The sequence below is a fragment of the Apodemus sylvaticus genome, chromosome 17, assembly GCF_947179515.1.
Source record: "Apodemus sylvaticus chromosome 17, mApoSyl1.1, whole genome shotgun sequence".
Lineage (NCBI taxonomy): Eukaryota > Metazoa > Chordata > Mammalia > Rodentia > Muridae > Apodemus > Apodemus sylvaticus.
The window spans coordinates 46,742,527-46,757,049 of record NC_067488.1 but is presented as its reverse complement, the minus strand read 5'-3'; the positions used below and the strand labels follow the sequence as shown (position 1 = coordinate 46,757,049).

Here is a 14,523-nt window from a genome sequence, read left to right as displayed (position 1 = left end):
TCTTCCTTTAAACACAAGAAGCTGGAGAACAGAGCTTTCTCGGCATTAAAGTGAACACAGCCTTCCAGTCCTTGCAAGAGCCCAAAGCCAAGGCTGGGCAACACCAAAAGGGCGCAACACGGCAAGCGCTAGTTCGAAAGCCACTCCTTCCTTCCCGCCCTCTCACCCATCTCCTCCCTCACTGGTCCCACACATCTTCCGGTCCCTCCTCCAGGATCCCAGCCCTTCCGGTCGCGCCCCTTCGGCCGTACCTTTTTCCGTCACCCTCATTGGCGAAAAATACCGAGCCGCCCCCAAGTTGTAGAGAAACGCCGTCCGGATAGTCCTTCCCGGAAATGACGCTAAACCCGCCCCCGAGGAAGTGACAACAGGAGTGCCCTTGACGGGCGGGCCGGCTGGGCTCTGCATCCCTCTGCTCCCACTGCCCGGAGGTAGGAGCCATGCGGGGTGGGCTGAGCCGCGGTGGCGGCGCGCTCCTATGCAGGAAGGCGATCGGTCGGGGGAAGCCCCTAAAGGGAGGAGGTGGCCTCGGCAGCTACACGTCCTGTGCCCCCAGTCTCCCCGTTCCCCCACGCACATGTGTCCCTCCTTTGGGCTTCCCTCCGTACTTATGCCACCCGCGTCACTTTGGTACCCCGTGCCTGGTTCTTATGCCTCCTTAGTTCCTCCTTCCGTAATTAGGAATCTTCTTTACTCCTTCTTCAACAGCTTGCTTCCCTTTCCTTCATTCTCCATGAAAACACTGTTATAAAAGAATGACTGATAAAGATTTTACAGACGGCCTTGGGTTCCAATTAACTGTACTTTAAAAACTGGGCTACTTTGGGCTTGTCCCTTAACCTACCTGTTGCCCTGAATGTGGATGGTTCAGAGTTGATGAGGGGGAGCCAGTGATGTAGTAACACACTTAAGTCTTTTCCCCACTCCGTCGACCTTTTAGAATTCCACCTGAGTCTCGGTTTCTTTTGGTTGTCAGCCCAGTTTTTTCTGTCCTTCTAACTCAACGTCTGTTCAGTGAGTCTCATCGCTCACTAACCTCTAGATAGCTTTGTTCTGGGGAGGCTTTAGAGAGCGGATTTTATTGTATAACCCAAACTGGCCTTGTCTTAATTCCACTTGTCTGGCTTCCCAGGTGATTGACAAGTGTGCCCCACCACACCTGGCCCTCAAAAATAATATATAACAATAGTTCCATGCATTTTGCTTCCAGTTCTGCATGTTCCCAACACCTCATTATTCCAAAATATTTTGTTTTCCTAGCGTGTTGACTGACTATCGCGTGCTCCAGCTCTTCCTGCCCCTTTCCCCCACAGATGGCTCAGCGACTTCTCCTGAGGAGGTTCCTGACCTCAGTCATCTCCAGGAAGCCTCCTCAGGGTGTGTGGGCTTCCCTCACCTCTAGGACCCTGCAGACCCCACTGTACAATGCCGGTGGTCTAACAGGAATACCCAGCCCAGCCCGGACAGTACACACCACCAGAGTCTGTTCAACAACCTTTAACGTCCAGGATGGACCTGACTTTCAAGATAGAGTTGTCAACAGTGAGACTCCAGTTGTTGTGGACTTTCATGCACAGTGAGTACTGGGGGACAGTAAGGGATGGGGGGGGTCTTACTTAAGCAAGTATTTATTGAGTGCTCACTGTGGCTCTCAACCATGTGTAACAGTTTACGTACATACACTCATTACGAAGACTTTTGAGACCCGGTGCTTGCCCTTAAGAAGCATGCAGTGTGGTAGGAGACAGTTGACAGGCTTCCTGGCACTCTAGAAGTCTTGCCTCATGCCTATGTCCTGTATCTAGCTGCCCAAAAAAGCTCTGGGTCTTCTCCAGTGTGGAGTAACTTTTTTTTTTTTTTTTTTTTTTTTTTTGAGACAGGGTTTCTCTGTGTGGCCCTGGCTGTCCTGGAACTCACTCTGTAGACCAGGCTGGCCTCAAACACAGAAATCTGCCTGCCTCTGCCTCCCAAGTGCTGGGATTACAGGCGTGCGCCACCATGCCTGGCTTGGAGTAACATTTATATTTTAACATCCCACCCACTAAAACTGTGGGAAGAGCTGGATGAAACATTATCATTGCCACCATAGTAGTCCCCAAGTACGAATGGGGTAGATAGGAGGTGTGTCTTCTCAGTGCCGTAGGTTTTAGAGATATATTTTAGCCTGGTCTTCATTTCCAGACCTTTACACCTGATTCATCCAAAAGGCCAAGGACCCAATTACCATCATGTTTTCTAGACAAATCTCACAGATTCTTTTGTTTTCCTCTTTGTCCTTTCTCTGACTCACCACATTACCTTGGACAGTCCAGTGCTTGTCCTTGTCATCTGAGATAAGGCATTGCAGGCTAGCCTTTTAGGTCTAGATTTATTAATTGATTGATGTTTCTGAATGGAAGTTTTGTGGTAGGGGATTGGGGTTGAGATAGATAGGGTCTTGCTATGTAGCCTAGGTCAGACTTGAATTTACCGCCTCCTGCCACCAACTCCTATATATGAGATTTCTGGTATGTGCCAGCTCAGAGAAAACTATAAACAGGAGTTGACCGCCAGGGATCTCTGCCTTCCTGGTATGGTGGAGGGCTTTTGAAAGAAATAGTCAATGGGATAATCCCTTTTTTTCCCCCATCCAAGGTCGTTGCATGGTTCAGGTTTGCTCCGTTAGTGCCAGGGACACGTCTGGTACCACATACAGAGATGATAGCACACTGTCTGCCCTAGGACAGTTCCTGCTCCCCAGCCGAGGAGGAATCGCTCCTGTCCATTGTGATATGATCCTCAGCAGTTGGCACAAAATAAGAAGACAGTCCTGGAGTGAAAGGGTCACACAGAGACACTTTGTCTACAAAACAATCCCAGGGGCCGGGGAGATGGCTCAGCGGCTAAGAGCACTGACTGCTCTTCCAGGGGTCCTGAGTTCAGTTCCCAGCAGCCACATGGTGGCTCACAACCATCTGTAATGGGGTCTGGTGCCCTCTTCTGGTGTGTCTGAAGACATCAATAGTATACTCATATACATAAAATAATAAATCTTTTTTAAAAAACACCATAAAAAGACAATTCTAGTGGCTGGAGAGATGGCTCAGTTTTTAAGAGCATTGGCTACTTTTCCAGAGGACGTGGGTCCAGTTCCCACCACCCATGTGGTAGCTCACAAACTGTCTGCATCTCCAGTTCCAAGAGATCTGACACCCTCACACCAGTGCACATAAATTAAATTTTAAAAAAAAGAAAAAAAAAGGTTAACCTTTGTTTAGCTGGGCCGTGGTGGTTCACACCTTTAATCCCAGCATATAGGAGGTAAGGACAGGTGGATCTCTGAGTTTGAGGCTAGCCTGCTCTACAGAGTGAGTTCCAGGACAGCCAGGGCTACACAGAGAAACCCTGCCTTGAGGAACAAAACAAAACAAAAACACTCCCAACACCTAGAAAGTAGAGATAAAATGGATCTCTGAGTTTGAGGCTAGCTTAGTCTACAAGTCAAGTTCCAACCTGACAAGGGGCTACAAAGTGAGACCGTGTTCCAACCTTCCCCATCCCTCTTTCCCCCCCACAAGCCTCCCGCCAAACAAGGAAAGAAAGAAGCTTTGAGCAATCCTGAGGTGATCGGCTCTGCTTGTTACATCAAATAAGACCGGGCTTCACTATGTAGCCCAGGCTAGCCTCAAATTCCTGTTCCTCTTTCTTCCTGTCTTAGTTACTTTTTTGTTGCTATGAGAAAATATCCTGACAAACTTAAGGGAGAAGAGGGGAGTTCCAAGCAGGATCCATCACAGTGGAGGAGCCATGGTGGCAGAGGCCTGGGGCAGCTGGTCACATTGTATCCTTAATGAAACAGAGAGGTGACTGTTTGTGCTCAACTCCCCAGCTCCCCCTCTTTTTTTTTTTTAAACATTTACTATGTGTGTGCATACATGTATACTGGTACCATGTTATTCATGTGGAGATCAGAGGTTAGCCCTCTGGACTTGATGCTTTCTCACCATGCAGGCTCCCAGCAGCAAGCACCCATCTTGCACATTCACATTCTCCACAGAATCCTAGCTTAGAGCGTGGTACCATCCACCTGCCCACCCACAATTGGTGGGTCTGTCCCTCCTCAGTTTATATCATCAAAATAATCCCCCATGCACATGCCCAGTGACCCCCTCTCCCAAGTTGAGGGGTTACTGGGCTGCACCCCATTGCCGGGCTATGTTCCGTACCATCCTGTCATCTGCAGGAACTCCTCAGGCCTTGGTTCTGTTAGGGAATGTCTTCTCTGAAGGTTCTGCATAGCTCTGAGAAGGTTCCAGCACACAGGCTGGCCTCTGAAGACGCTCCTGGGTTTCCGTCCCTTCGATCCCACCTTTAGAGTCCTTGTGGGGCCCAGGGAGGCTCTGGGGAGAAATGTGGAGCAGCGAGCACTCAGGACTGACGGTCCCTTCCCCCTTCTGAGGTGGTGTGGCCCCTGCAAGATCCTAGGACCGCGGTTAGAGAAGGCTGTCGCCAAGCAGCATGGGAAGGTGGTGATGGCCAAAGTGGACATCGACGACCACACAGACCTTGCCATTGAGTACGAGGTACGTGCTGGCAGAGAGTTGCCTCGGGGAAGCCAAGGTGGGGACACTGGGGGCACCAGTAAGCGACATGCCTAGTGTTGTTCTGGAACTCTTCAAAGGTCTCAGGGCCTGACACGCCTGGCTCTGTTGATCCGCTGACACTACTAGTGGATTGTGTGACCACAGTGCTAGGTCCTCTGCTGTCTTTTTTTTTTTTTTAAGATTTATTTATTTTATGTATATGAATACACTGTCACTGTCTGCAGACACACCACAACAGGGTACTGGATCCCATTACAGATGGCTGTGAGCCACCATGTGGTTGCTGGGAATTGAACCCAGGACCTCTGGCAGAGCAGTCAGTGCTCTTAACCGCTGAGCCATCTCTCCAACTCCGAGATAGGGTTTCATATCATTCAAGCTGGCCTCGAACTCCAGATGCTCTTGCTTCAGCCATTCCGAGCGTTAGGGTCACAGGGGTGTCTACCACATCCAGCTACAAGCCATCCTCTCAAGTCTTCCTGTCCTGCCCACCTCACTGGTGTCCAGCCTGTGAGCCCTGGCTGACATGCCAGGCATGAGTGATCAGGTGAGGGGAGGCCCCGTCCCCGGGTGTCTCTTGTTCTGTTGGGAGAAACCGCTTGGCTCGATGAGAAGATGATGAGATGATCCTTCCCTCTCGATGAGGTGAAAAGTCCTCTGAAGAGAGGCACTGCAGGTGTTTCTGAGGGAGTGGCCAGGACAGGGAAGGCGTCATGTTCAGGAGCCTCTGACCCGAAGGGCGAGTGAAGCGTGCAGAGAAGAGAGAGCCTAACACAAAGTCCCCGAGGAGCCAGAATGGTGCCTGGCCTCTGAAATCCAGAGACAGGTAGGTAGAATGCCTCGAGTTCAAGGCCAGCCTGGGCTACAGAGGGAGCCTTAAGTCTCATTGCAAAAACAAGAACGACAGGAAGGAATTGGCTAAGTCCTGCTCCAGCACCAGTCCTGGGCACAGGTGCTATTGCCTGGCGAACAGGAAGTGGCAGCACACGGCAGACAAGACCCAGCTCGGGTCTGAAGAGATGGCTCAGTTAAGAGCACGTGTCCAGGGGACCTTGCTTCAATCCCCCCAGTACCCACATGGTGCCCACAAACATCCAAACCACCAGCCCCAGAGGACACGACTCTGGTGGCCTCCCCTGCCGTGGCACGCACATGGTGTATTTGACACAACATGCAGACAAAACACCCACCGACATAAAGTAAAAAGAAAGGGAAAAAAATTCAAAACCAAATACCTTCTGACCTCACCAAACAGCATTCAGGAATGTTGAGGGGCTGGGGAGATGGCACAGTGGTTAAGAGTACTGGCTGCTCCTCTGTAGGACATGGGTTCAATTCCCAGCACCCACACCTATCAATCACTCCAGTCCCAGAGGCTCAGATGCTCTCTTGTGGCCTTTCTTGGCAAAATTCCCATACCTATACAATTTTTTTTAAGTTTAAATAAGTAAGTAAATAAGTAAAAACATTCAAATACAGCCAGGCTGTGGTGGCTCACACCTCTAATTCCAGCACTCAGGAGGCAGAGGCAGACAGGTCTCTTGAGAGTTCAAACACAAGTCTGCATTTTTTTTAAAAAGAGCTTTTGAGTATCTGAAGGGACAGGTGACTAGCACACAAGGCTTTGCAGAGCAGTGACTGCTGGAGCAGCTCAGCCTGCTTTGAAGTCCCCAGCCACAGGACAAACTAAAGGCCACAGCATGTTCCAGTTGAAATGTTTACAGCCATGGGCAGCAAGTGGAATTTAGCCGGAGGGACATGGTCCACTCAGTTCTTTCAAATATGGGCTCCCGGTACAGAGGCCTTGGCAGTCATGAACACACACTTTGGCTTTCGGAGTATTCAGGGTTGAAAGTTTTGGCTTGGAGACACTCAGCCAATGACGTCCATGTAAATGTCCAAATTCTGACGGGCGGGCGCTGTGGAGAGAGGAAATGCAGGGGGAGGTGTCCTTTAGTTTGACCTTTTGAGGGAGAATCTTATGAAGCTCACATTGACCTTGGTGTCACCCGGTAAGAATGACCTTGCATCTCCGATCTTCTGCCACCTTCCAAGTGCAGTGCTCACCAGCATGCGCCATCACGTCTGTCAGAGGACTCTCGTCTCAGGAGGTAACATGAGAACAGAGGCCTGAATGGAGCAGTGAGTGAAGTGTGCGTGTCTTAGAAAAGAGCCACTGGGCAGGACAGACAGGCCCTGGGCTGGCCACAGACCATGCAGGGGGTTGCAATATCCTGTGGGCCCTGGCCCACCACAGTTGAGGAAAGAGAGAGGTCCTTTGTGGCTGCGGGGCTGGAAAAAAGGAAGAGCAGGGTTGGGTGGCCAGGTGTCTGGGAATGCAGACCAGACCGGAACAGGGGCTTCTGGGAGGCTGTAACAGTGATACTCTGACAGAGCCGAGGTCACACCTGGCTGCCCGGGGACCAGCTCTGCTTCCCAGACATGTTTGGTCTGGCTCTCAGAGTGTTGTTGAAAGGAAAGGAAAAGTGGTTGCTGATATTTAAAACTCCAGGTTCATGCAAGCCAGGCATGGTGGTGCATGCCTAAGCCCAGGCGGAGCATCAGGTCAGCCTGGGAGAGGTTTACCTCCCCCAAAGCATCAGGAGTACAAGTTACCCATCCTCCAATCAGATCCTGTGGCGGAAACAGGGTGGGAAAAGTTACCCATCCCTTGAGCTTGACCCAGAGCAGAATGATTAGTCAGAGGGAGGAAATAAGGCTGCCTGGGAAGACAGGGCCTCCTATAACTGCTGCTGATGTAAGGCTGTCCTTGAGACTCTATAGCACAGGTCACTCTAGGGCTTGGGTAGTAGGAGTCACTCCTTTTAAGCCCCCCACCCATTGCTCAGTCTTCGGGGGCCCTCAACCCTTGAGACGCCCTTGACTCTCCCTGGCTTACCCATTACACACAGCAGGTGTGAATCTTTGGCCTTCTGGTAAGAACTCAGGCCCGGAGCCACACGGGCACAGGGCATGGGTTAACCTATGATATCCAGGCTGCCTCCTGGGACCTCCCATGTTGCCCTCAGCATCATGTGTGTGGCAGAAAGCTGCAGACAGACTCACCACGTGACAAAGCTTGGGAACTAAGCAAAGCAGACTTCCACCAACAGGGGTCCCATGGGCCCCACGGGTGACTGGAGTTCCCAGCACTGTAACTCCTCCTCCATTCCTGTTAGCCCAGGATAGGATTAGGGTAGACAGCCTGTGATGACAGAAAGGCCTCTGCATCTCTTCCTCTCGGCCTCCTCGTTTTGTCAAGACCTGGGCTGGGGGCACTGAGGTCACTTGAGTCCCAGCAGGATGACCTACCTGTTCCTCACCCTTCCTTCCCTTACACCTGTCCTTTCTAGAGAGAAGCCAAGAAGGAAGTTGCCACCAAGCCATCCCCAGCCCCCTGGGATGACTCCCGTAAGATCTCAAGCCCTCGTCCAGCTGTGTGGGCAAACTTGTCAGAGTTGCTCAAAGCTAGTTCCCAAGCCTCCTGACTGCCCATCCTTCCTCCATTACCTGCTCTGCCTCGGGACTCCACCGCCCTGAAGGAGGGGGAGGGAAAGTCCTCGAGACCTTCAGGGTTTCCCTGACAGCCCCCCACTCCTATTCTGCATTGTCTCATCTTGGGGAGCCCAAGGCTTTCACTCCTCTGTCTCTTACCTGACCACTGAGACCTTACCAGTTCCTGGGGGGCCATCGGCTGTCCCCTGAGGCAGCTCTCTCAGCCTTGCGCTTGAAGGTGTGATCCTTTTGTAGATGAGAACAAGGGGAATCTCCTGTAACCTGACCACTGCTGCTCCCGCGGCTTGTCTGAAACTTATTTATTTATTCATTCGTTCTTTCTTTTTTGAGAAGAGGGGGGTGGGGGTTGTCATGTTTTGTGTGGTCTAGACTGGACCCAAACTCAGTATGTAACAGAGGGTGGCTTTGAACCCCTTATCCTCCTGCCTCCACCTCCCGAGTACTGGGATTAAAGGCAGGTACCACCACTCCCACTTTAAATTGGGACAAACCTGAGGCTTTGTTTGCTAAGTGAGCATTCTACTGTCTGATCCACATCTGCAGCCTGGTTTGTCTTTGTTTTGGTGGGGGTTTTCCTTTCTACTATTTATACCTCAATAGACAAATCACTAACTAGTTTAAAGTATATGACATTTTAATCCTTTTTTAATTCCTGTTGAGAAATAAGTGCCTCTCAAACTTGACTATGGCCTGTATGTGTGGTCAGAGGACAACTTGTGGCCGTTGGTTCTCACCGTTGTGCGTTTTGGTGATTGGACTCAGGTTCTCAGGTCTTGGGACAAGTGTTTCTACCCATCCAGCAACCTCCCTGGTTCTCCTGGAATAGTCTTTCTTTTTCTTCCCGTGTTTCATATGTGCATAATGCATGGTGGTTTTGCTTGTCTGGGGGGTCTGTGTGCACATTCCTGTGCATCCGCGTGGAGGCCCATGGTAGATGCTGGGAACCATCCTTATCACCTGTCATCCAGGAAGGTCTCTCACACCCAGAGCTTGCTAGCCAGATTGCTGTAAGAGTCCTTTGTCTCTGCCCTCTAAGGCTGAATCAACAAACAGGGAGGCCACCACACCTACCGGGCTGGCATTTGTGGAATTCTCAAAGAGCAGACTCTGGGACTGAGGGCATATGCCAAAAGCCCTGGGTTTCTTCCTGAAGAGGTGGGGAATAAAAAGCAGATTATGACCTAGAGTTTCAGGAAGGACATAATTGGGTCATTCCTAAATGGCTGTGTACGCACAAATGTGTGTGTGTGCATGCACGCGCGCAGTGGGTGCCTGCGCACATACAGCCTTAAAGGAGCTGTTGGGTGTGGTCCTTGCTTGCACTCCACTTTATTCACTGAGGCAGGGTCTCTGTTGAGCACAGAGCTCATGGATCAGCCAGCCTGGGCGCTGCAGGGTTTTCTGCATCTGGAGCACTGGGAGGGCGGGCAGCCACCGCACCCACCCAATACTGTGCGGGCATTAGGAGCCAAACTCTGACCTTCAGAGCCGCAATCCGATCCGTTCTGCACACTTTAGGGTGCCATGCACGACTCTGTTCTCTCCTTCAACCATGTGGGACCAATGGCCTGAACTCAGGTCATGAAGCTTGGTGACAAGTGCCTGTGCCCACTAAGCCATCTTTCCAACCCTGTTTTGTTTATTCAATAATGGGTGTGGGGTTTTTTTTTGTTGTTGTTGTTTTGGGGTTTTTTATTTGTTGTTGTTGTTGTTTTTGTTTTTTTAAGACTGTAACTCCAGCTGCTCTGGAACTCACTCTGTAGACCAGGCTGGCTTCGGACTCAGCGATCTGTGTGCCTCTGCCTCCGGGTGGGGTTAAAGGTGACACGCCTGGCAAGAACTCTCTTGTATTCGCTCTTACCTTTGCTTTGGCATGTTTCCAGTTAAAGCATGGTGTCAGTGAATGCCTCTGTGACCTGCCTTTACCCCGCTGGGGTTTCCGTTCTCTCTGGCTCTCACCCTCCACTCTCCCGGCAGAAGCAAAGCCAGACAGAGCGTGTTTCTTGTTTGGAATCCCTGCTTAACTTTCTGAGTCCTCTCCAAATTGGAGCTTCGAGCCCCAGGCTTCTCATATCTAAAGTGATGTCGTAGAAGGGTTAGGATGTCACTCACCCAGTGACAGCACCAGCATGCAAAAATAATAAAATGGATCATCCTAGGAATGAGCATTCTGTGACCTCGCATATATGTAAGCACCCGGGATCTTCCATGACACTTTAAACATCCCCCACACTATGTGTCCTCAGCCACGGAGGTCACCAGCTTGCTGTGGTGTCCACTGTTCTGTCCTTTGACGGTTTCTTAGCAGAGTTGCTAGCAGGTATGTCAGGGTGAGACACGAGATGTTGCAGGTCAGTTGGGAGAGGCCATATATATGAGCCTTTGTGTTGCAGGCTAGGAGGCCCTGGTGGCTTCTTGGAGCAGGACAGGCAGCATGTCTGAGCGTGCCCTTGGCCCAGCCCTTGGTTCCTGTTGTCCTGCTGGAAGTGAGGAGGTGTGCCTTGTCAGTGTCTCTGTGTTCCCGTGCACTGTCGTTGATGGTTGAAGCACTGAGCCTCCATGATTGAGCAGCAAAAGCCTTGGCCGCCTGTCACAGCCCGGTTAGCCCTCTAAAACCAGGGCTCTGGAGCCTGCAGCTACATGCATGCGTGTTTACATGCGTGCTGCTCAGACTTACAAGGAAGCCCTTGATCAGTAGTGGCCATACCTCAATTGTCATGTCCCAACACACATAGAGGCTTGCACACACAGCACAACCGTATAAAAGGGAAACTCCATCCACTCCGAGTGTCTCAGAGAGAGGAGAGGCCTGCTTAGACAAGCCAAAGAAACCGAACAAAAGGCAGGTCCTTGTTTTGTTTTGGGGTTTGGGATGGAACCCAGGCCTCATGCCTGCTAGGCAGGTACTCTACCACTGGGACACACCTCAACCCTAAGCCACATCTTAAAAATTAAATATGTATTGTAAAGGGACAGATTGTTTCAGTCCAGTTAAAAACTAGTGGTTGAGCTTGTCCCTGAGTTGCCAGCCTTCCGGTGCTGCAGTTCATCCACCAGACACTAGAGGGCGCACAAACACCTAACTGGGTTTCCCGGAGCCTCTCTTGCTGGTCCTGCCTTTTCCTGGAGAAAGTGCAAGCCTGATGCTGGACTGTTTATGCCACCAGTCTGACGAGGACAGGAGCCCTCAGGAAGGCTGTGACTAGGGACAGTCATAGCCCAGTTCCTGGTGCTGGCACATACCCTGTGCCACCCACAGCACCCCCAGGACCAGAGGTACTGGGGAAAAAAAGCAAGGACTGTGTCCCACATGCTGTGTTTTTCTCATTAGGAATGATGCAGGACCTGTCACGTGACGAGCGAGGGCTGTAGAATGGGGCCAGGTGGCCTTCACTTCTCCCTTCTGCCCACTTTGATCGTAATCTCAGTCTGGCCTCTGAGATGACTCATCCCACGGGGCTGTGTGAAGACCTAGTGGGTTTCTGGACTTCGTTCTTGTTGCTTTGTAATTCACTAGGCCCCCATTTATCTTACTCTGTTTATATAGGCTCTCAAAGGCCAGCAAATACCAAGCATTGGGCAATCCACTGAGCTAGGCCAGCCAACCTCACATGTATTTCATGTAACCTGTATGAGTCTTCAGAGCTGTGGAGGCAGCGCCTCATGGAGCAGGACTGTCCCTTTCCATCTGCCAGCCCTAATTAAAGCCTCTGATCACGTGACTGTCCCCTCCCTCTCTGTGCAGGAAGAGGCTGTGAGTTTCTGGTCCCTGATAACCATTAGCTGTAGCCCACCACAGTGGTCCTCCGCGGGGCAAGCTCCGCCACACCCATAGTGTGCCCTGTGCTGTCTTAGAGTGTGTGTCTCTTGGCATTCCTCTACTCGACTAAAAGTAGTGTCAGTGTCTCCACAAGCGAGACTTGAGGCAGTAAAGGGCTCACCAGGTTCACCCAGGGTAGGAGTGAGGTTGGGTGGCCCAGTCCTGGAGCTGGCATCCCTGACCCCTGAGTTCTGTCTCAAACATTCAAGGTAAGTCATGCATGCCCAGTACACAGAGAAAGGCCTCGGGGCTCGGGAAGCGGCCTGGAATGCAGCACACACCGGCTATTTTCATCTTGTCCCTCCAGCCAAGCCGCTGGACCAGTGTGCCAGCCCTGTGGTTCAGGGAGGAGGGTGCTGCCGGGAGCCGGCAGTAGAAGAAGCTGTCATGGATGGGCCTCCTCCAGGCCCCGCCCCAGGCGCAGACACAGACACTTAGGGAAGGCACATGAGATACAGTCACCTCCCAGTGATTTACACTGTGGTTCCCTCACCCAGGTGTCAGCGGTGCCGACCGTGCTGGCCATGAAGAACGGGGACGTGGTGGACAAGTTTGTGGGGATCAAGGACGAGGACCAGCTAGAAGCCTTCCTGAAGAAGCTGATTGGCTGACAAGCAGGGAAGAGGCCTGACTGCCCTTGCCTGCTGGAAGCCTGTTTGGGGAGGAGCCTCATAGAACTCCCAGCCCTCAGCCGTCATCCCTCCTGCCCTGCCCCTCTGTTTTGCCCTCGTGGGTCTTGCCTGTGGCGGCAGACCTCCAAACTTAGAAGCCACCAGCACTTCAGAGCCAGCCCTCAGCCAGGGTGGTCAGGAGGGAGCCAGTGCTGCCCCTGGTGTGTGGGGCATCCTGTGTACCTCCTACTGTGTGCACCTACTGTGCGCTCCCTCTAGGGCCTGTGGCTCTTCCCCTAGATGCTGAAAAAAGCCTGGGCCAGCCCGTAGTCGGACTGCACAGGTGGTCGCCCAGCCCCCATCTCCGTGGTCCTCTGACCTGAAGCCCCAGCCCCACGCGTTGGCCTCTGGCACGATTCCTCTCCTGCCTCTGCTTGAAAAGGAAAACAGAAGCTGAACAAGTGAGAGTAATGAATAATTCTCTCATTTTTTGTAGGTCTGTAATAAAGACCTTTATGTGGCCCTTCTACCTCTTGCTGTGAAGAACAGAGCCCACCCCATACCCTATATCTGTCCCTTCTGTTCCTTGTCCCCTCCCTGGGTTGGCTGGGTCTTGGTTCTGGTTCCCTGAGCAGGAGGAGGAGCTATGAATAAGTCACACCAATAAAACCAGGTTTGCACTGCCACCGGCTGCTCTTCTGTGGCCACCAAGCACTGGGGATGGATGTATTCCCGGCCTGCCACTGTCCCCAATTCCTCCTGGGTTCTCCAACCCCTCCCGTGACTTGCAGTCCTGCCCGCCATGGCTCCTGGTCTGAGCATGCCGTCACAGACATCCATCCCCTGTAAGGGCCAGAGGTGGGTGTGCAGTTTCCCAGACTGCAGACAAAGGCTCAAGGGCTGTAGGCTGGGCTCTACCAACGTGGTTGTCTCAGAAACCTGGACGCCCTCGGCCTTTTGGGACCTTCTTCCCGGACTGGCTTCTGACACCTCCTGGCTGGGTGGCACTTCTTCCCGCGTATGCCCACAGGAAGGTCTAGACCTCGGGACCGGACCCTCCACCCATCCTGTTCCCTCTCCAGCTCCCTTGCCTACAAAGAGTGCCAGGCTGCCCAACCAAAAAAGCCCAGCCTTAGCGCCCTCCCAGGGGTAAGGGGACACTGTCGCTTGACGCCTGTTTTCAGCAAGTCCCCAGTACTGGATGGCAGAGGCTTCTCCCTCGCTCCAAACTGAGTTTGCAGTGTCCTTTGGTGTGTGCATTCCTCACAGTGACAAACATTGTGCTTTACCACTTGCTGGGGGTGGGGGGGAATCCACTTGGGGACAAACAAGAAGGCTGCCATTGCTGAAACAGAATGGGGCAGAGGGTGGAGATTCAAAAGCCCTCAGGGCTGAGAGAAAGCTGGCCTAGTGACTGTTCTGCAGAGACCACAAGCAAGGTGAATGAATGACAGCCTTTGGTTGGAGCCCCTTCTGGGTACTGGGCGTGGTCAGTGTCTTCATTCATAGTAGCCTCCAAGAAGTACTGTAGGGTCAAAGGCTACAGAGCATGGCCAAGGCCATGGGGCCCACCAGTGGCCAAGCCTTTGTCTTCTGTGCCCTCCTGTTGTTTGGAGACAGTCTCGTGTACACCCAGCCAGCCTTGAGCTTGCTCAGGATGACCTTGTCTCCTGATGGCCCCTCCTCCCCCGCTGGAGTTTGGAGATTACGGGCATGTACCACCATCCCTAGTTTTATTCAGTGCTGGGGGATTGAACCTAGGTCTTCATACATGATAAACAAGGATTCTACCAACTGAGCTACATCCCCAGCCTGCCCCCACCCATCACTATGTAAAATGTGTGCCTTCATGTCACAAGCCAAGGAGTGTGGGCCTATTTTACAGAAGTCTTCAGATACTCAGTAAGGGAGGGGGCGTGGCCAAAACCCAAGAGTCTGCCCTACAGTACCCCACTGCCACCCCTTAAAAGGTCCCATTCACCAAGCACTTCTA

At 52.1% G+C, this 14,523-nt stretch overlaps 1 protein-coding gene across 2 annotated transcripts; it reads left to right on the top strand.

Annotated features, from left to right (window-relative positions):
- The first annotated feature begins 340 nt into the window (after positions 1-340).
- Positions 341-13,216, top strand: Txn2 (thioredoxin 2). 2 transcript variants are annotated; one of them, XM_052160501.1, is made up of 4 exons: positions 341-431; positions 1,314-1,576; positions 4,439-4,562; positions 12,417-13,216. In XM_052160501.1, exons 2-4 carry the CDS (start codon positions 1,314-1,316, stop codon positions 12,528-12,530), a joined length of 501 nt encoding a protein of 166 aa, XP_052016461.1. In that variant the 5' UTR covers positions 341-431; the 3' UTR covers positions 12,531-13,216. The 2 variants fall into 2 exon arrangements, with proteins under 2 accessions (XP_052016461.1, XP_052016460.1); XM_052160500.1 differs by having other exon boundaries at positions 1,261-1,576.
- The last annotated feature ends 1,307 nt before the right edge of the window (positions 13,217-14,523 follow it).

Bases quoted from the DNA above. Each gene is read 5' to 3' on its own strand.
- Txn2 (XM_052160501.1), top strand. From the start codon at position 1,314: ATGGCTCAGCGACTTCTCCTGAGGAGGTTCCTGACCTCAGTCATCTCC. The intron at 1,577-4,438 runs GTGAGTACTGGG...CCCCCTTCTGAG, and splicing joins GTTGTGGACTTTCATGCACA to GTGGTGTGGCCCCTGCAAGA. The intron at 4,563-12,416 runs GTACGTGCTGGC...TCCCTCACCCAG, and splicing joins ACCTTGCCATTGAGTACGAG to GTGTCAGCGGTGCCGACCGT.